This window comes from Podarcis erhardii, assembly GCF_964252035.2.
Source record: "Podarcis erhardii genome assembly, chromosome: 3".
NCBI classification, from domain to species: Eukaryota; Metazoa; Chordata; class Lepidosauria; order Squamata; family Lacertidae; genus Podarcis; species Podarcis erhardii.
The window spans coordinates 66,514,730-66,532,322 of record NC_138507.1 but is presented as its reverse complement, the minus strand read 5'-3'; the positions used below and the strand labels follow the sequence as shown (position 1 = coordinate 66,532,322).

Below are 17,593 nucleotides of genomic sequence, written 5' to 3'. Positions count from 1 at the left end.
AGGCTTCCAGCAGCAGAATAAGGAGCAAAGCAATTTCCCTTCCTCTCTCCAAATCTGCTCTGGAAAGTCCCCAGCCCTCCAGACTAACATTAGGAGGGATGTGCAGGGGAGGAGATGCTGCTTCCCTCCCTATTCTGCTGACAGACTCCTTATGGTCAGCTGAGCAACACTCAACACAATCCTAAAGGTAAAGGTACCCCTGACCATTAGGTCCAGTCACAGACGACTCTGGGGTTGTGGCGCTCATCTCGCTCTATTGGCCGAGGGAGACAGCGTTTGTCCGCAGACAGCTTCTGGGTCATGTGGCCAGTAAGACTAAGCCGCTTCTGGCAAACCAGAGCAGCGCACGGAAATGCCATTTACCTTCCCGCCAGAGCGGTACCTATTTATCTACTTGCATTTTGTGCTTTCGAACTGCTAGGTTGGCAGGAGCTGGGACCGAACAATGGGAGCTCACCCCGTTGCGGGAATTCAAACTGCCGACCTTCTGATTGGGAAGCCCTAGGCTCTGTGGTTTAGACCACAGCGCTACCCGCCTCCCTTCAACACAATCCTAAAGCTTTTTAAATCTGTGATTGGGTCTTATCTGCTGCTGAGAATTTATTTTACATTGCTGCTTTCCTCGCCTCTAAGCAGTTAAATAAATCTGCTGTGTTTTTGTTAGGCATCTTCGGAGCAGCAATGCTGAAGGGTAGTCTAGCAACTCTGTGAAATAAACCACCCCCTGTAAAATATACGAAGCAAACCAGTTTTGCAAGCGTCAGGCCTTGCTGTCCTTGATAGACATGAATGATACAAGGCCTCCAGTTTCTCTCAACAGATAAGGATTTATTGTAAAGCTGTGATCGTACAAATCCATATGTAAAACAATTCTTAGTAAATCGGGATCTTGAAGACATTTTCTCTTGGGTAAGAGGCGTTTATACTGTACTGCAACTTCAAGAAGTACAGTTTTACAAACACAACTTTTAGTGGGAAGAGGCCTTTTTAAAAAATGACTGAATAAAGTGCTTGTAATGTTAGATTGCCTTTCATGCACCAAAAAGCACTGCACCAATACTGAATTTGTTGTAAGAGCAGGATGAAAGCTATCTCTCGACCTCTCCCATAAGGCACGCTTAAGGACAGCAGGCCTAAATTAGCTTTCCTTTTCTCACAGGTATGGACAATCCTGTCCATGCTGTTCCATGTTGCTGGGGTCTAATCACTTATTATTTTCATTGCTCTGTGGAGCTTAAGGCTGCAGTCTTAATTATGTTCACGTATCATTACTGAAATCTCAGGATGTTTCAAGGCAGCAGGTTATTTAGATTAGTGTGGCAGGTTCATGCAACCAGTGTAGTCGGGATGATTTTATGAGGAGATGGAAAATTACTTCATAGAAGTTAGAACTTGCTGAAGTCCTTATGGAAGGAAACTGCTATTTTCCCCCCTTCTGTCAATAACTTATTAAGGTGGTTGAAGTGGAGATGTAGTCTTTGGGGCCTCTTAAAACATTTTAAAACATTGATAGTTCATAGTCTGTATAGGAAAGGGTACACAATATATTAAGAATCAAGTGTCAAATACCGTGTCAACAAATTCATACAATTAAGGTGAATGTGTTTAAATACATTTTTCCTCTATATTATCTGTCTTCTCTGGAATATCTGGAAGTAAGCTGATCCCAACCACAGGGACGACACTGAGATCAACCTGAAGGACTCCCCTGAAAAAGAAGCAGGTAGTCATTAAAATTTAGACTTCAGAAATTCAAGGTTTTTCTTACCAGTTGTCATGCCCAGTTTAACAGTGTTGTTTCAGCTTCAGAACTGAAAACTGTACAACAAAAACAAGTTTACTTCAACAGATATGTAAGCATGGTAAGCTAAGACTGTTAAAAAAAAGTTTGTCTTCTACATTTATATTTATAGTGCCTATTAGGAAGAGCAACTGTTCAAAACAGCTGCACCTGAAATACAGAAGAATGGTTTTAAAAGGGTCAATATATTATAATATTTTAGGAGAGCTACATTTGTGGAACTGGACTATGCTCACTAGAATTTTAGCAGGGAAAGAAAACAGTAGTCAGAAATAAGCTCCTTTTTTCTGAAGTAACAGTTTGCTTCTACAGAATGAAATGTAGAAAGGCATTTACCTGGGTTCACATGAGGGGCAAAACACTTTTAAGACTTTGATGATCAAAGCTGCTCCAACAACTCCAACAACAATGACCAACATTAGATCAAAGAACACTGGAAAGGACTGGAGCCAGAACCTGCAGAGCTCTTTTCTCAGGTATTCTACCCACTGGCACATCACCTGCAAATGCAACAATACTGCCAGTTAAATACCCATCACTGATGCCCTGATCCACTAAACACAGAAGGTGGTATATCTGCTTCAAATCTCAGAACATAGATCCTCTTCGGAAGCCCAACTGCTACAATTTAAATGATCTTTTTAGCTCTCAACCACTATTTATTTACTGATAAATAAACAGTGGGCTGACAGTAAAAGGTGGGCATGAGTCACTCTTAATAAAGCATATTTCACATCCCGTTGAGAAATTAAGACTAGAGGGGGTGGATCAGACTGGTGGCTCTAACCCTGCACTCTATTCAACAGTGGCCAGTTTAGAGGAGAAGTTTGCAAGCACAGCCTGGCGGCAGCAGCTTTTTCCTCTTCTATGCCTTCAGCATATATATGCTGAATCCACACAGATACTTAGATCTTAAGATAAGTGAGCAAAAAGAAGATCACGGAAGGAAAGTTTCTCTTCCCCTCTCCCACCCCCAGTTGCCTGAAACTTCTCAAATTCCTTCTGTGCTTGCCTCATAAATTTACACTTGTTTCAGCCAATTTTGTTTTGTTTCCCTCCTTTGTTCAAAAAGGATACTAACTCGCCTTTGACAGCTTCCTTGACGTTGCTATTTAACCACACTGCCGTTCTCTTGGACTCGTTTGCACCTGTACATTTTTATCTGACTCTCTTATAATTATTGGGTGATACGGGAACAGCTTTTGATCTAGCAGAGTGGTCTGTTTATATAAGAGAAGGAGAAGTCGTTTGTGCCAATTTACTACTTCTCTCTATAACCCTGCCATGTCCCTCAAAAATCTGTTCCAGAGACTTGGGAGACCATTGGTGAGAGTATGGAAAATGGCTCTGGGGACTGCAGCAGTAAGCAGAAATTTTTCAACTTCCTTTGTAACTAACCTCTCATTTTTAGACACTTCCTCTTCTGAAACTGAATGCCACACTACTGCACTTTCTGGGCAAGCTGATTATGAAATGCTGAATTTGAGACACAAGTATTTATTGTATCTAGAAATTTGTCTTTTTGTTATGACCTGATATTTACCCAGAGTGAGGATAATTTAAGTTGTCCATTATTACAATAGTTTCTCCTTTGGCTGCCTACCTGGCTTGTCTGTCTGAAAATCATCATCAGAATTTTGGTCAGGAGCATAATAACATGTTCATAATATATTATTTTGGAGGCCTGGTATTTCTGTGAATGGATTTCTTCTTTCATGATTTTAAATTTATTATATGTAATGTCCTCTTTGATGCAGACTAACACCACTCCAAGAGGGACGCGGGTGGCGCTGTGGGTTAAACCACAGAGCCTAGGACTTGCCGATCAGAAGGTCGGCAGTTCAAATCCCCACAACGGGGTGAGCTCCCGTTGCTCGGTCCCTGCTCCTGCCAACCTAGCAGTTCGAAAGCACAGTAGTGCAAGTAGATAAATAGGTACCACTCCGGTGGGAAGGTAAACGGCGTTTCCGTGCGCTGCTCTGGTTTGCCAGAAGCGGCTTAGTCATGCTGGCCACATGACCCGGAAGCTGTACGCCGGATCCCTCGGCCAATACAGCGAGATGAGCGCCGCAACCCCAGAGTCGGTCACGACTGGACCTAATGGTCAGGGGTCCCTTTACCTTTCCCTAACACACTCCAAGTGGGGCCTGTGGATTTTTATACCCAGGAGTAGGAAATAGATTATCACTCGATGGCCCTTGTGGTCTCTTCCAACTCTATGATTAGGTTTCTCATATTTTAATTATGTTTTCAAATATATGCTTTTCTTTAATTCCAGGAACTTTTAATTTGCTTATCTTGGATCTGAAACTTCTAGAATTAGTATACAAATACCAATACATTTTAGCTCAAGGTATATATGTCTTTTTTTGCACACAATTTTGACTATAATACATTTGGTTATTAGTTGGGTTTCATGTTTTCTTTTTCATGTTTAAATTAACATTTCTATTTTGTGTTCAGTTACAGGCAAGTAACATTCATCTCCTTGATGAACATCACATATGTTCAAGCATCTTGTAGAGCAGGAGGAAGACCATGCCCACAGGCCATGCTCCCAACCAGTAAGAGTTCAGCTGAATGTGTAAAAAAGGCACCTCTGCTCTCATATCCCTGGAGGAAAGGAGCTGAGAACACACAAGCTTGGCCTCGGGCACTGTGAATTCTCATCTCTGAAAGGTGCATGTATGCCCAGCTCTTGGCCTTCCCTACCATTGGGGTTTTGGGTTGAAGTCCCTTCTGCAATCAGAATAACTCTATGATATTATTTGGAAAGGGGTAGGGAGCAGTTTCCTCTGTCCCAGCAGTACTCTGCCCTGCTGTTTTGTTGTCCCCCACATAATTTAGGCTCCTGGAATGTCTCACGAGAATGCCCCACCCTACAATAGTGGTGTAACAGTAACAGAAAAGACCTTATAAGAGGATGGAGGCTCTGTTCTGAGAGGAGTCTCTGGCAACTTGCCAGGCATTGTCTCTTCATCCACTGTAGTTTCTACTTGTCTTAGAAGGTAGTGACTGGTTGTTTGTAGTGGGCTTTCAATATCTATTTTTTAAAAAGAAAAGAAAGAGGTTAGCTTAACAAGTAGATGCCTCCCCACCTCCATAGATAATTCCAGGGGAAAGCAAGCAAGCAAAATAACAAAGTAATGCTACATTTTGAGTATATTCAAATATACTTGTGCATTTTGTTTCACAATACAACATACTAAAAAGAATGACAAACAAACAAATTTGACCTGCCTTTAAAATTGAGGAGTCAATTTCTGGCCATTTCCCATAAGACTTGAAAGACTTCTTAGCTGGCATTTTGGCTGATTCACTAGTTTGGGGATTGTTTTATCATTATTTGCTGCTTTCATTTACCAAGTTGTTCTTAAATGACGCACACCACTTAGAACATAGGAAAAGCAGCCTATAGACATTTTAAAATCAATCAACTTAAAATAGATTGGATGTTCTCCCTTTCGGTGTATGGATACTGAAAAGTAATACAGGAAAACTTAAATGAAAAGGCAAAAAATTATGGCAACACTTTCTGTAATGAAGAAGTCAAACCGATTTGTCAGAGATCAGCATCACTGCATACCTTTTCCTGCAATGTTTGGAAGTGTGAACAAGATATCGTTGTCTCTGGGGATGGAATACAGCATGCTCTCCTTCAAAGGAACAGTGTAATTTGAGTGCCTAAGGACTCTTAAGTCCTTTACCAAGATGTCTATTTCAGTCACTTCATCTTGCTGAACCTGCAAAAGAGAAGTATAACTATTTATGAGCAATCCTCTTGAAACCAGAGCGGTAGGTGCTTTTTTGAAATGGTGAAAATAAAAAGGCAGATGTATAAAAGATAAACAGAATGCCAAGATGAAAAGTCTGTTTGATTTAGGAACATAGGAAGCTGCCTTATACTGAGCCAGACCAATGGTCCATCTAGCGCAATATTGTCAACACTGACCAGTAGCCACTCTTCAGGCAGGAGCCATTCCCAGCCCAAACTGGAGATGCTGGGGACTGAACCTCATATCTTTTCAAGCAATGCAGATGCTCTACCAGTGAACCATGGTTCTTCCTCGTTAAATAAAGATTCCACTCACTGTAGCCCTTTTTGGAGTCTCACTAAAGAGATATTAAGGTGAAGGGCAGAATGTGATATCGACTCTCTTCTAAAGAGCAACCCTGTTGAATTGTCTCTTGAAATTTGAAGGTTCATTATTGTTCCACAAGATGTGTATTTCTTTAAGGGCCAGAGCAAATAACGTGACCTAGTTTTACAGCTGTCTAGCAGTATAGCAGGTGCTGTTAAGTTCTGTTAATTAAGCTGTGTCAGCAATTGGGTATAGTATATAAAGAGCAGCACCTAGCTCTCTCAGTACCCTGGTGGTTGGGTTATGCTTATTGATATATTTAATGTAAAAGGTGTTTTTGTTTTTGTTATTAAAACCTAGCTAAAGTTATTTTGTGTTCCTTGTAATGTGTGGTCTCCCCAACAAGCTTTCTGCAGTGCAACTAATCTGCAAATAGCCAACAAACCCATGATCCTAATCTTTCATTAAAACATTACCAGGAAATGGGGCCTACCCACTACAACATAAACATGCTGAACATCATCCCTCTAGAATGAGGGCCAATGTGGGGAAGTATGAAAAAGCAGCAGTGTCATGTGGTATGGGAATGCTGTTTTGTTTTAAAGTAATTGAAGAAGAGAATCGCGAATAATTCTGTGCCAAATATTAATTCCTGTATGAGCTGTCAGTTTCATCTGATGATCTCAATGCTAGTATTTCGTGCATCTGGCTAATAGAACTATCCACAGAACAGCATCTGTTAGCTGTGGCCTAACTGATGAAGAAAGGAGCTGCCTCTGTTTGACTGGATGGGAGGGAATGAATGAATGACGTGCTCCTTCCCCCTCCCTACCAAATGATGCTCCCATACGTGGACATGACTGACCATGAACACATCAATTCCTGGAAAGTTCTGCCTCCTGAGTTCCAAAATCATGGGATGGAAGGAATCTGCCCCTTCATTCTAATCCAAACACAGGACCCTCTACCACCACGACTGCACTCAGATAAGGAAGGAATATCCCAGAGACTTAAATAATGGCACCCTTTTATTTTCAGTTCTGTGAAACTGGAAAAATATATAGTATAAGTTGCCTTATACCGAGTCAGATTATTTGTCCATCCAGCTCAGTATTGTTTACAGCTATCATAGTGCCTGTCAGATCATAGCTGTCAACTTTTCCCTTTTCTTGCGAAGAATCCTATTCGGAATAAGGGAATTTCCTTTTAAAAAAGGGAAACGTTGACAGCTATGCATCGGATGTTGTTGGGCTCCAGCATGGCCAATGGTCAGGAAAGTTGGAAGTTATAGTCCATGGCATATGGAGAGTAGCATGTTAACTGCTCGGTCAATACTGACTGGAAGCAGCTCTTCAGAGCTGCTGACACCAGTGTTTCTCCGGCCTACCTGGACTGCACCCATCTCCCTAAAATGTTTCTGCCTCTGTGTGGATTTGAACCAGTAATGTCCTGAGCTTTTCTATGGTTATGTTAACATACAGCCCCACAAAGTTCCCTTTTCTGATCACTCATAACAATGAAGTTGCCCTTTCAGTTGCCACCAAGTGTCGGGCTGATTTTCACAGGGGCTTTTTACCAAGGCCTCAAGGTGTTTCCCACCCCCACCCCCAAGTTGTCACTATAAAGGTGTAGGATTTTTGTTGTAATATGCCACATTCTGAACTCAATGCAGAATAGAATTTGTCATTCTGCTGTGAAGTCTTTATGCCATTTGTTGCTTGCAACAGTGTGGTGCAATTTACAAAAGTCCATGGGGATAAAAATGAGACAGGCGTCTTGTGAATCACGTCGCCTGGAATAGTATGGTAATGAGAAATCTTTAATAAATGATGTGTAAACGCTACCAAGTGTGATTAATAGGAATTAAATGACTCTGAATCAGTAGAATTTGTTTCCAAAGTGTCTGTTGCTGTTATTTCAGCTTCAGTAATTGTACTTAATATCCTGACTGGTTCTCCCTTAAAAGGGAAGAGAACGAGCAGGCATATGTATTTTGAAGTATTTTTACCCTACTCTTCAGCTGAAAAAATGTATTTAAACAAACTAATGGCTGCATTTATCACACTCAGAAATAAGCAGCAGACTGAGTGTAGTGCATAAAACAATGGGAGTGCTAAAAATAACACAACACAGACTTACTGGGCAACAATTCCCCATTATGCATAGAATGCAACTGGATGGGGAAAGTTCTCTAACGCTGGAATTCAGAAAACAAAACTTTCTAAACAAATCACCAATCTATTAACTCTTTAGGAGGAGATGGGATGCCATGAGTGCTCACTGAATAAGTCTTGGCACCAAAATTAGAGTATCGTCATATATTAATTACAGAACTGGTTTGTTTATTTTCCTGCCCTTTTGTCACTAGTAATTCAGATCATACTACCTGATGCCAACACTGACATGATGAGTTGTGAAGTGTATGACATGTGTACAGACATGATGACTGTAAAGTGCTAAACCCTAACAATTTAGAGACATGTCAATGAAGAGGAATGTAGCAGGATGCCGTTTGTTGATGTAAGTTTTATCGTTCAGCCCTCTGCCAGGCTTTCAGGTGCCCAAGCTGGAATGCTGACATGATCAAGAATTACATATCCACACTGACACTTCTGTTGAAACTTAGACTTGAGCATTGAACAGTAGAGTTGAAGGAAACAAATACCTAGTAGTTCACTTCACACTTAGTTCATTTCACATTTCTGAGCATATTGTATAAAACAATTAGAGCACTAAACACAATACAACACAGAATTACTGTAAACGGTACTGTACTGTACACAGTGGTACACAATACTCAACTGGGTGTGGCAAGTTATCTCATGCTGAAAATTTAAAAACATCATACATTTTAAGTAAATCACCAGGATACCAGAACTATTTGAGAGGAAGAGTTTTGTCACTTTTATAGAACTCAGATCCCTTTTTCTTTGAAAGCACTGTTACTAAATGTGTGTGGCAACAAGAAGAAAGAGAGTGTCTCTTTTGACAGTTTCTTGATTAGAATCGTTAATTTCTGCAGTACAGGAGTGGATTTTACAATAAGATCAGACTACAGTTGAAAAGAGCTGTGTACTAGAAATTCTGTTAACAGGTATTAGGTCAATATCATTACGTGACAGCAGCAGGGCTGGCTTTCCAATGGGTCCCAGTCTAGATGAGCCCTGTCTTGGAAAGCCCTGTTTGGTGATGATATACAGTATATATTGTTGTGGTGTTATGGTTTCTTTTTAAATCCTATTTGTTTTGTGGTTTTTAGTTCTTTTACTTATGTATATTTTAAAAGATATTTATTGTTGCTTATGGGGTGACTGTTGCTGCTGCTGCTGTTTAGTTTTAAATGTGGAATTTGTATTGCATTTTTTTTAGATTGATTCCTTTAGTAAACAGTTTCAATGTTTTTGTTTAAATACGGAGCAGAATATACTTAAAGTAAATAAATAATGTACTTGGGGTCCACTGCCCAAAGAGGACATATAATAAACATTGGACACCATATCATATCATACAACTAAACTACCCATTCACGGTGGAACAAAGTGCTCCAATGAATTTAAAAACTGGCCAACAAATACAATAATTTAAAGTGGTATGACTTACCCGCTTTTCATCAATTTCTGTCACTTCCTCTTGAACAACAATCAATCGCAAGTTGGATCTGGATGCCATCGGCCATTCGTGGACCATAATGCGAACGCTGACAATTCCTAATCGCTCCTCTTCCTGTAGTGTTTCAGAGTTACTACTCTCCACTATCAATGAAGAACTGTGTGTCATATAGTGGTTATATAGAGAGATATGATCTCTAAAAACAAGGTACACATAAATGGGTGATCGGTGCATTTCAGATTAAATTTGGCTCCTCACTGCACTGAAACAGAACTGCTTGTTGCTGGATTCAAGGCAGCTTTCAAAAGAAGTGGTCATGGGCCAAGAGTACAAAGGTTTTCCTGAATGCAAACAAGAATACTTTTTATCATCTGCATATTTGTTTTCCTAAAGATCAAGTGGAAACACAAGCAGCCTCCTTCATTCCATAGGGTTCCCAAGAACTGAGTTCAGCACTGCATTCCCACTAAAGCTTGGACTTGTGAAAATTGGTAGCAGAGAAAGGGGAGCAGGTATAGTGTTCAGATAAGTGCACACAGCAAGTGTCTAGGTAAAGGTAAAGTACCCCTGGACAGTTAAGTCCAGTCCAAGGCGACTATGGGGTTGCAGCGCTCATCTCGCTTTCAGGCCAAGGGAGCTGGCATTTGTCCATGGACAGCTTTCCCGGTCATGTGGCCAGCAGGACTAAACCGCTTCTGGTGCAACAGGACACTGTGATGGAAACCAGAGCGCACAGAAACGCTGTTTACCTTCCCGCCACAGCGATAACTATTTATCTGCTTGCACTGGTGTGCTTTCAAACTGCTGGGTTGGCAGGAGCTGGGGCAGAGCAACAGGAGCTCACCCCATCATGGGGATTCAAACTACTGACCTTCTGATCAGCAAGCCCGAGAGTCTCAGTGGTTTAGACCACAGCGCCACCCGCGTGTACCATGTCTACCAAGACCAATCTCCCCACGACTTTTTGGCACAAAAATGAAGGAAAGCAAACGATAGGACACTTCCTTCCATTCAGTCATCCAAACTCCCTGCCCCAGGGGCAAGTACTATATCCTTGCTCCTATGGACATTTCTGTTAGGGAAGGAGCGGCTGTCTTGCTGGCTTTGCACATGCATGCGTCCAACCCTGTTGGTAATATGTAGGCAGCTTCTATCCACAATACACAAGTCAAATCAGTCTTTGGAGTTTAAGACAAAAAAAATAAGGGCTTGTTCCAACTACCACTATTTTCTTCTGCAAGGATTGGGGTATTTAGTGTCAGTTGAGACGCCCTCCTACCCTGACCTCCCTCCATCCCTCCAGTAAGGCAAAGTGGATGTCTGAATGCATTGTGGGAAGTAATAACATGCACTCTTATTATACAACCCCAGAACCATTTTATATTCTTATCTTGGAAATTTAACAGAAACTCAAACGTAAGGCTTACAGAACCAACAGCAGTTAGATTTTATATTAAATCAATACAAATTTGTATTGTGACGGTTTGAGAGTCGACTGCATCTGAGTAAAGAACAGTGAGAGCTCATTTCTAATATGGCTATTGAGACATACGCCCTGCTCAGTTCAAGAGAACTTACTTCCTTTAGAAGATCTATACTAATTTTTTAAAGCATAGGAGCACTTTTGCTGCATCCAAACCATGATGAGCCACTGCCTGGTCTCCTTAAAGTAAACCATGTTTAGTTATTAATGCATAATGTTTTAGGCTTTCAAAAGCCAATGCTTAAAACACATTAGCATGCCTTTAGTGCAAGAGCTGATCATAAAGGGTAGATGATCTCAGAACTTAACCTTGAGACCACCCATAACCAGTGCATCAAGAGACTACACTGTGCATAAAATGTTCTTCCATGGAAAGTAATTGCTTTAGCTTCATTCATTATGTAAAATGTTGCCTGTATACCCAAATCAAGATGTTTCTGTCCAGGACAAAGCAGACTGGGAGGGGGTGGGGAAACAGTATTTCCATTTTCAATAACTACATTATAAAAATTACTAGGAAATCTTTTCAATCAAATCTCTAGTTCTAGCAGAGATTGAACTTAAACTAAGAAAGTCTACAGGAGAAGAAAGTGTTTTGCAAAGATTATCGGAAAGACTCTCCCAACATTCTATTATTATTATTCTTTCTTTTACACAACTGTATCTGGATATATGCCAGTTTAAGAAAGGAGACAGACAGGACTTATCAGGGTGGAGTCACATCCTTGCATTTATACTGCCTAGTCTACGGCACAAATTCTTTGCCTTTAACAAATAAATTAACTGAACAGGAACTTCGCTAACTGTTCCAGAAAGGGAAGGTTTGAACTCATTATTTTTTATGGGCAGAATATATGAGCACTGTGGATGAGAAATAGAGAGGGCACTCCATTTCATATTTTTTCTATTTTAAATATACCTTAACAGTGGAGATTTATTTTTAACAGTACAGATGCGTATATAGTATAGTGTTACTTATTTATTATACCATTATTCATGAGTGGTGAACTGCATGGAAGCACACAGCACAGGTAAGGAATTAAACAATACTTACATATTAAAGTCTGACATTTAATCCGAGCAACTCCACTCTTCAGCGGAAAGTCATTTACATACACCTGACCATTTACATAGGTAATATTAAGGATGACCTAAAGAAAATAACAGAATAAAACATGTTAAATGTTCACATTTTGTAATACAAGGTCAAGCACAATTGCTAAGATTATTTGATCTAAATAATCATTTTAGCAATTACCAGAATTCAGACATTAAGAAGTTAAGGCTGCAATCATGGAACTGACATTCAACTGGTTATGGAATGCAGCTGGCACCAGAGGTCCTCCAGTACATGTTTGGAAAGCTCTGCAGGTGTAGATGTTTTGCTGGTGGTAGGGGTCAAAATGGAGTGAGCGAGGCTGAGGATCCACAGGATTCTGCATCCTCTCACCTCCGTATTCCCTGGAGACACCCCAAAATGCTTTGCAAAGCTACACCAGCCATTCAGGAGGCACAAGCAATTCCCACTGATCACAATAATCTTTTAGGGGAGCGAAACAAGAAGTCACATGGTGCCATCACTTGCTACCATCAACGGTACTTTCTACTCTGTATCTATCACAGATTAGTTAGACCCTAAATACATGCTTGATTTCCACTGACTGATCACAATCACAAGATAAAAGGCAAGTACAGGAAGTCTGACATACCTGCCCATCCCTGTTGTTTTCCAGCATTGTAACTTTAATCTTGATGCTTTCCTGCAAATGTGAGAGAAGGAGGAAGAGGTTTCAAAGAAAGAAACATGTTACAGATCCCTCAGTATGGGTAACTGGTTCTATTTCCAGTTCCAAAACCCTTTCCAATACCAGTTTTAATCTGTCCGTGTTTCCTATATATATTCAAAAAGTAGAGTATAATTTTATAAAAACTAGATAACAGACCTTTAGATTATGAAGAACTGAATACAACCAAATTTTCAAAAGCTGTGAGATCTAGCAGTCAGTTGATCATGGTGTGGTTGGTAAAAAAAACGTATAATCTGATGAACAGGCACCAAGTTACTTCCACTTTCTGCAGTTTATCCTGATCTGTGCCCCAGATATTGAGTAATAATAAACATTGCATTCTACAATGCACAACAGGTTCTCATCTGAGTTGCTGGAATAGGTTTTTTTTTTTTTTAAGGGACCCCTGACCATTAGGTCCAGTCGTGACCGACTCTGGGGTTGCAGCGCTCATCTCGCTTTAGTGGCTGAGGGAGCCGGTGTACAGCTTCCGGGTCATGTGGCCAGCATGACTAAGCCGCTTCTGGCGAACCAGAGCAGCGCACTGAAACACCGTTTACCTTCCCGCCGGAGCGGTACCTGTTTATCTACTTGCACTTTGATGTGCTTTCGAACTGCTAGGTGGGCAGGAGCAGGGACAGAGCAATGGGAGCTCACCCCGTCACGGGGATTTGAACCACCAACCTTCTGATTGGCAAGTCCTAGGCTCTGTGGTTTAACCCACAGCGCCGGAATAGGTATTACACCAGTTGTATTCCATATCCAGGTTTTCCTATATTAAAACAACTGTCAAAATGATGGTATATTAACTATATCCTTATTTGTTGTATGTTCACATTATCCTTTAGCTCATGTGTGGGGAACTTTTGGCTCTCCAGATGTTGCAGTGCTACATTTCCCACCATCCCTAGCCATTGGCCATGATTGCTGGGGCTAACAAGCCAAAGGTTCCCCACACCTGCTTTATATTTTAATTTAAAAAATTAAGGCAACCAACTGCTTATAAGCTATATATATGAGGACACAGTGCATGAGAGTGCCATGAATAGAGAGCACGTGCCACACTGTGACAAATGTCTAACTTATCAAAAGTTTAACCAATACTTTACTTCTGCTCTCTGCCTTACAATTCAATTAGCACCAGAGATGGAATCCAAATTACTGCTGGCATTTATATTTTCAGGAAAACAAAATAAAAAGTTCTTGGGGTGGTTTGCAGCTAGGAAACCTAAGTTTGCATAACCTTTCTGGAACTCCTTCATTTATTTATTGTTTATTTGTTTATTTGCATTTATGTCCTATCTTTCCTCCAAGACGCTTAGGAGAATGTGCATGATTTCCTAACCACCAAGAAGAGCTGGGCGGAGTCCATACCGTGATACTGGTTTCTTAATTTTTGACCTGGCAATTTATCACAAATCATGGGGGGGGGGTGTGCGTGCCCTAAGCAAAAATCACAATGTGGGGGAAACCGTGAAGCCAGCCAATGCCTCTACATAGCTCCATCCTTATTTCAGACATTGTGATATATTGGTATATCGTGATGTTGAAAACCAGATATCACCCAGCCCTACCACCAAGCTCATTTATCCTTACAATAATTCACTGAGGTACAGCAGTTTCAATGAACATCTTAGGCCTGAATTTTACTAAATGTATACTAGCCTGCATATGTGCTTCAGCTGATGGTATGCTGGCTTTGTATGTATAACCTGGTTTATATTTCCTTTAACTGTCACCCCGCCCAGCACTCTTTCCCCTCCCCTCCTTTTATGCTAGCACATATTGTGAATGTTGTGATAAAACTTTAAATAATAAAAAATACAAATCAATAAAAAACAGTACTTTTCACATTATATTATTTTCACACACACTACACATCTCTTGGGTGTCCCAGCATTTTTTGCCCTGCCAAACACACACACTGCATGACTGGGTAGAGTATTTCTTGGGTGCACTTAATGACCCTTCAGTTAAAAAGTCTCTATTCTACAAAATTATGACAAAAAGGCCAGAGTTCACAATGTTCCCTTTGTGATGAATGCAAAGAATGACTAATTTCGACAGAACAAAGGGGGGGGGGAGTCAACTGTGGAGCATATTCTACGTAGTTTAGAAAAATTTCAAGAAATTGTGCAATAGTGGTCATGTAGGAAGATTGCACCATAAGCAAATGACTGAACAGACATTTTATTATTTTGCCTTTCAATATCTTTCTTTCTTAGTCCTTTCCTCTAACAATTTTTCAAGAAGATATATTTCTAAAATAATTGTCTTCTGAAGGTAAACTTCTACCAGCAGGTTCTAGTGGTGCAATAAGCCTTTCTGGAGGCTTTAAAATATAAGATGTAAAGATTACATGTTAAGGGTGAAAATGAGAATTCTTTGGGGAAGAGGGAGGTAGGGAAGTAGTAAAACAACTGAAGGAAGATCATTCCAGATTCATGGAATGAACACTAGCAGTGTTTTGCCTGAAGGACAGAACTTCTGACCACTTTCCTCTTAGATATTCTCCTGTTGATTTTATAGTTCCTAGGAATCACTGAGATAGCTATAGAGGAAAACAAATCACAAAAGAACCTCAAAAATACTTCTTTTTGGCAGTCCAGACCCTTAGCAAGTCATGAACACCTGTACTGATCAAAATCTTTTTACCCTTATGTTTATGCAAGCAGCATCTACTTCTTAGGGGTTATTAAGAAATAAGTGCATTCTTTATATCAAAGTTTTATGATGTGTCAACTATTCCTTTGCTCTTTGTGCATTACGTACACAAAGACACAGAGGGCGATTCTCGCATTTCCCACTGTTTCTTGCAAGTAGCCATCACCCTAGTAGTGAAGAGAATTACTACCAGAAGAGTAAATATGCACCACTCTTTTAAAGAAGAGTCCCCAGACTCTTGCACCTTCCTTTTCTAAATCTAAAATAAAAAATGCTTTCAAGAAGCAAAGTTATTGACTTTTCTAGTACAGCATATTCATGTGAAACTTCAGTTCATTCATAAACGATATAAAAAACATAGAGTGAGTGTGTGTCTTATAAATGCTCACTTGAGGTATTTACTTTGCTAGTTCTTCATAAAGTGGATCTTTCCATATACTACTCCATCACACTGAAAACCAGAGATAAAGTTAATCCAAATCTAATCATTGCTTGTTCAGATGTTTGTGATGGAGATTTTGGGTTAGCTCTCTTAGCAATTAGCTAGCTATCAGAAGTTGAATGAAGTAGCATCTTAAGTGCTTGAAAAGGACACTGTACCAAAACCACTCCTGTGCTTCAAGCTAACACAGCTATAATATGTGATTAACTTAAAGAAACTACTAGTAACACCCACAAATCACAGGATTTGTAACACCTACAAATCACTTAAACATTCCTCTTTATTTTCCACTCAAAAGCAATTTGTTTTTGTTGGACTGCTTATCATTAAAGGCTTCCGCACAGAAACAGTTGAGAATATCATGCTCTTCTCTCAACGCAGACCAGATGCATTAAAGAAAGCACTCAATCCCAAAGTTCAAATCAGACAAATAAAATCTAATCTTGGTGTTACCTAGCCCAATGGACATCCTGTATTCTCACTGCATATCCATTTGGTCCCTTGAATATGCGTGTGTGCATATATAGCAAGCACGCAGCTGACGTACTTCATACCAACATCCAAGCCACACAAGGCCCGATGCCACATCTTATGCAATTCTGCATACATATTAATATACAAATCGCTCCTTCACGGGGATGGGGGTGGGGGAGGAAGAAACACCCCCCCACACACACACACACCTTCAAAGTGTACAAGCCTGAGCATTTCACACAGGTGGGCACTAGGGCACCATCTCGGGATGTCCACACGAAGCTCCTGCACGTCACACTCAGTCTTGCACACTCCCACGGCACCTTAGACAAGACAAACAATGCAACGCCGCCGCGCCTATCTACAGCAGCATGTCGCTTCCTTACTCCGAATTAAGGGGCTGCTGAGCACGGAAGCTGAGGGGCCAACCCACTGCATGTCTTGTTTCTTGGTTTTATCGGACTCCTCCGAGGGGTCCACTTCTGCTCGCCCCTCTTCCCCACTCCCTCCGCGTACTCTCCGTCCTGGTGCCGTCAGAATAAAGATGAGGCTGCCCGGAGACCCTTCCTCTCCCTTACCTGGCTATCGAGCTGGGAGAAAGCAGCTGTCGGCTCCGGGGCGGCCAGGCAGGAGGGCAGCAGAAGAAGGAGCCCCGGGAGCAGCCGCAGGAACTCGCGTGGCCCCAGCGCCGCCTCCATCTTGGGAGCCGGGAATTAAAACAAAGTGAAACATCAACAAAGCCAGAGGAGGCGGCAGGCGGAGCAGAGGCGGGGAGGAGTCCGGCAGGGGAGGGGAGAGGAGAGGAGAGGAGGAGGAGGAGGAGGAGGAGACAGTAGCAGCGGCAGCAGCAGCAGCAACACAACCGGCAAAGATGCAGGATTAGGAGAGGTGCTGCTGAGGGCAGGAGAAAGGCCGTGTCAAAAAGGTTTCCCTTGGGAAAGGCTTAGGAGTTGGAGCCAAACAGCCCAGAGGAGATTTGCGCGGGGAAAGAGCAACCTGTCTCAAATAAATTAGTCCTCCTTCCTCAAATTAGCAGAGATGAGAATAAGGCATGCAGGTTTGTTGTTGTTTAGTCGTTTAGTCGTGTCCGACTCTTCGTGACCCCATGGACCAGAGCACGCCAGGCACTTCTGTCTTCCACTGCCTCCCGCAGTTTGGTCAAACTCATGCTGGTAGCTTCCAGAACACTGTCCAACCATCTCGCCCTCTGTCGTCCCTTTCTCCTTGTGCCCTCCATCTTTCCCAACATCA

At 41.3% G+C, this 17,593-nt stretch overlaps 1 protein-coding gene across 1 annotated transcript; it reads right to left on the bottom strand.

Annotated features, from left to right (window-relative positions):
- Positions 1–807: 807 nt before the first annotated feature.
- GINM1 (glycosylated integral membrane protein 1) lies at positions 808–17,079 on the bottom strand. The gene is made up of 8 exons (XM_081854391.1): positions 16,921–17,079; positions 12,685–12,735; positions 12,030–12,126; positions 9,484–9,635; positions 5,388–5,544; positions 4,714–4,844; positions 2,138–2,301; positions 808–1,708 (listed from the first exon to the last, which is right to left on the bottom strand). Exons 1-8 carry the CDS (start codon positions 17,038–17,040, stop codon positions 1,606–1,608), a joined length of 975 nt encoding a protein of 324 aa, XP_081710517.1. The 5' UTR covers positions 17,041–17,079; the 3' UTR covers positions 808–1,605.
- Between the last annotated feature and the right edge of the window lie 514 nt (positions 17,080–17,593).

Coding starts and splice junctions, on each gene's coding strand:
- GINM1 (XM_081854391.1), bottom strand. CDS start 17,040: ATGGAGGCGGCGCTGGGGCCACGCGAGTTCCTGCGGCTGCTCCCGGGG. Junction 5,545..9,483: donor CAGAAATTGATGAAAAGCGG/GTAAGTCATACC, acceptor TCTCTTTTGCAG/GTTCAGCAAGATGAAGTGAC. Junction 2,302..4,713: donor AGCCTCCATCCTCTTATAAG/GTCTTTTCTGTT, acceptor TTGCATTTGCAG/GTGATGTGCCAGTGGGTAGA.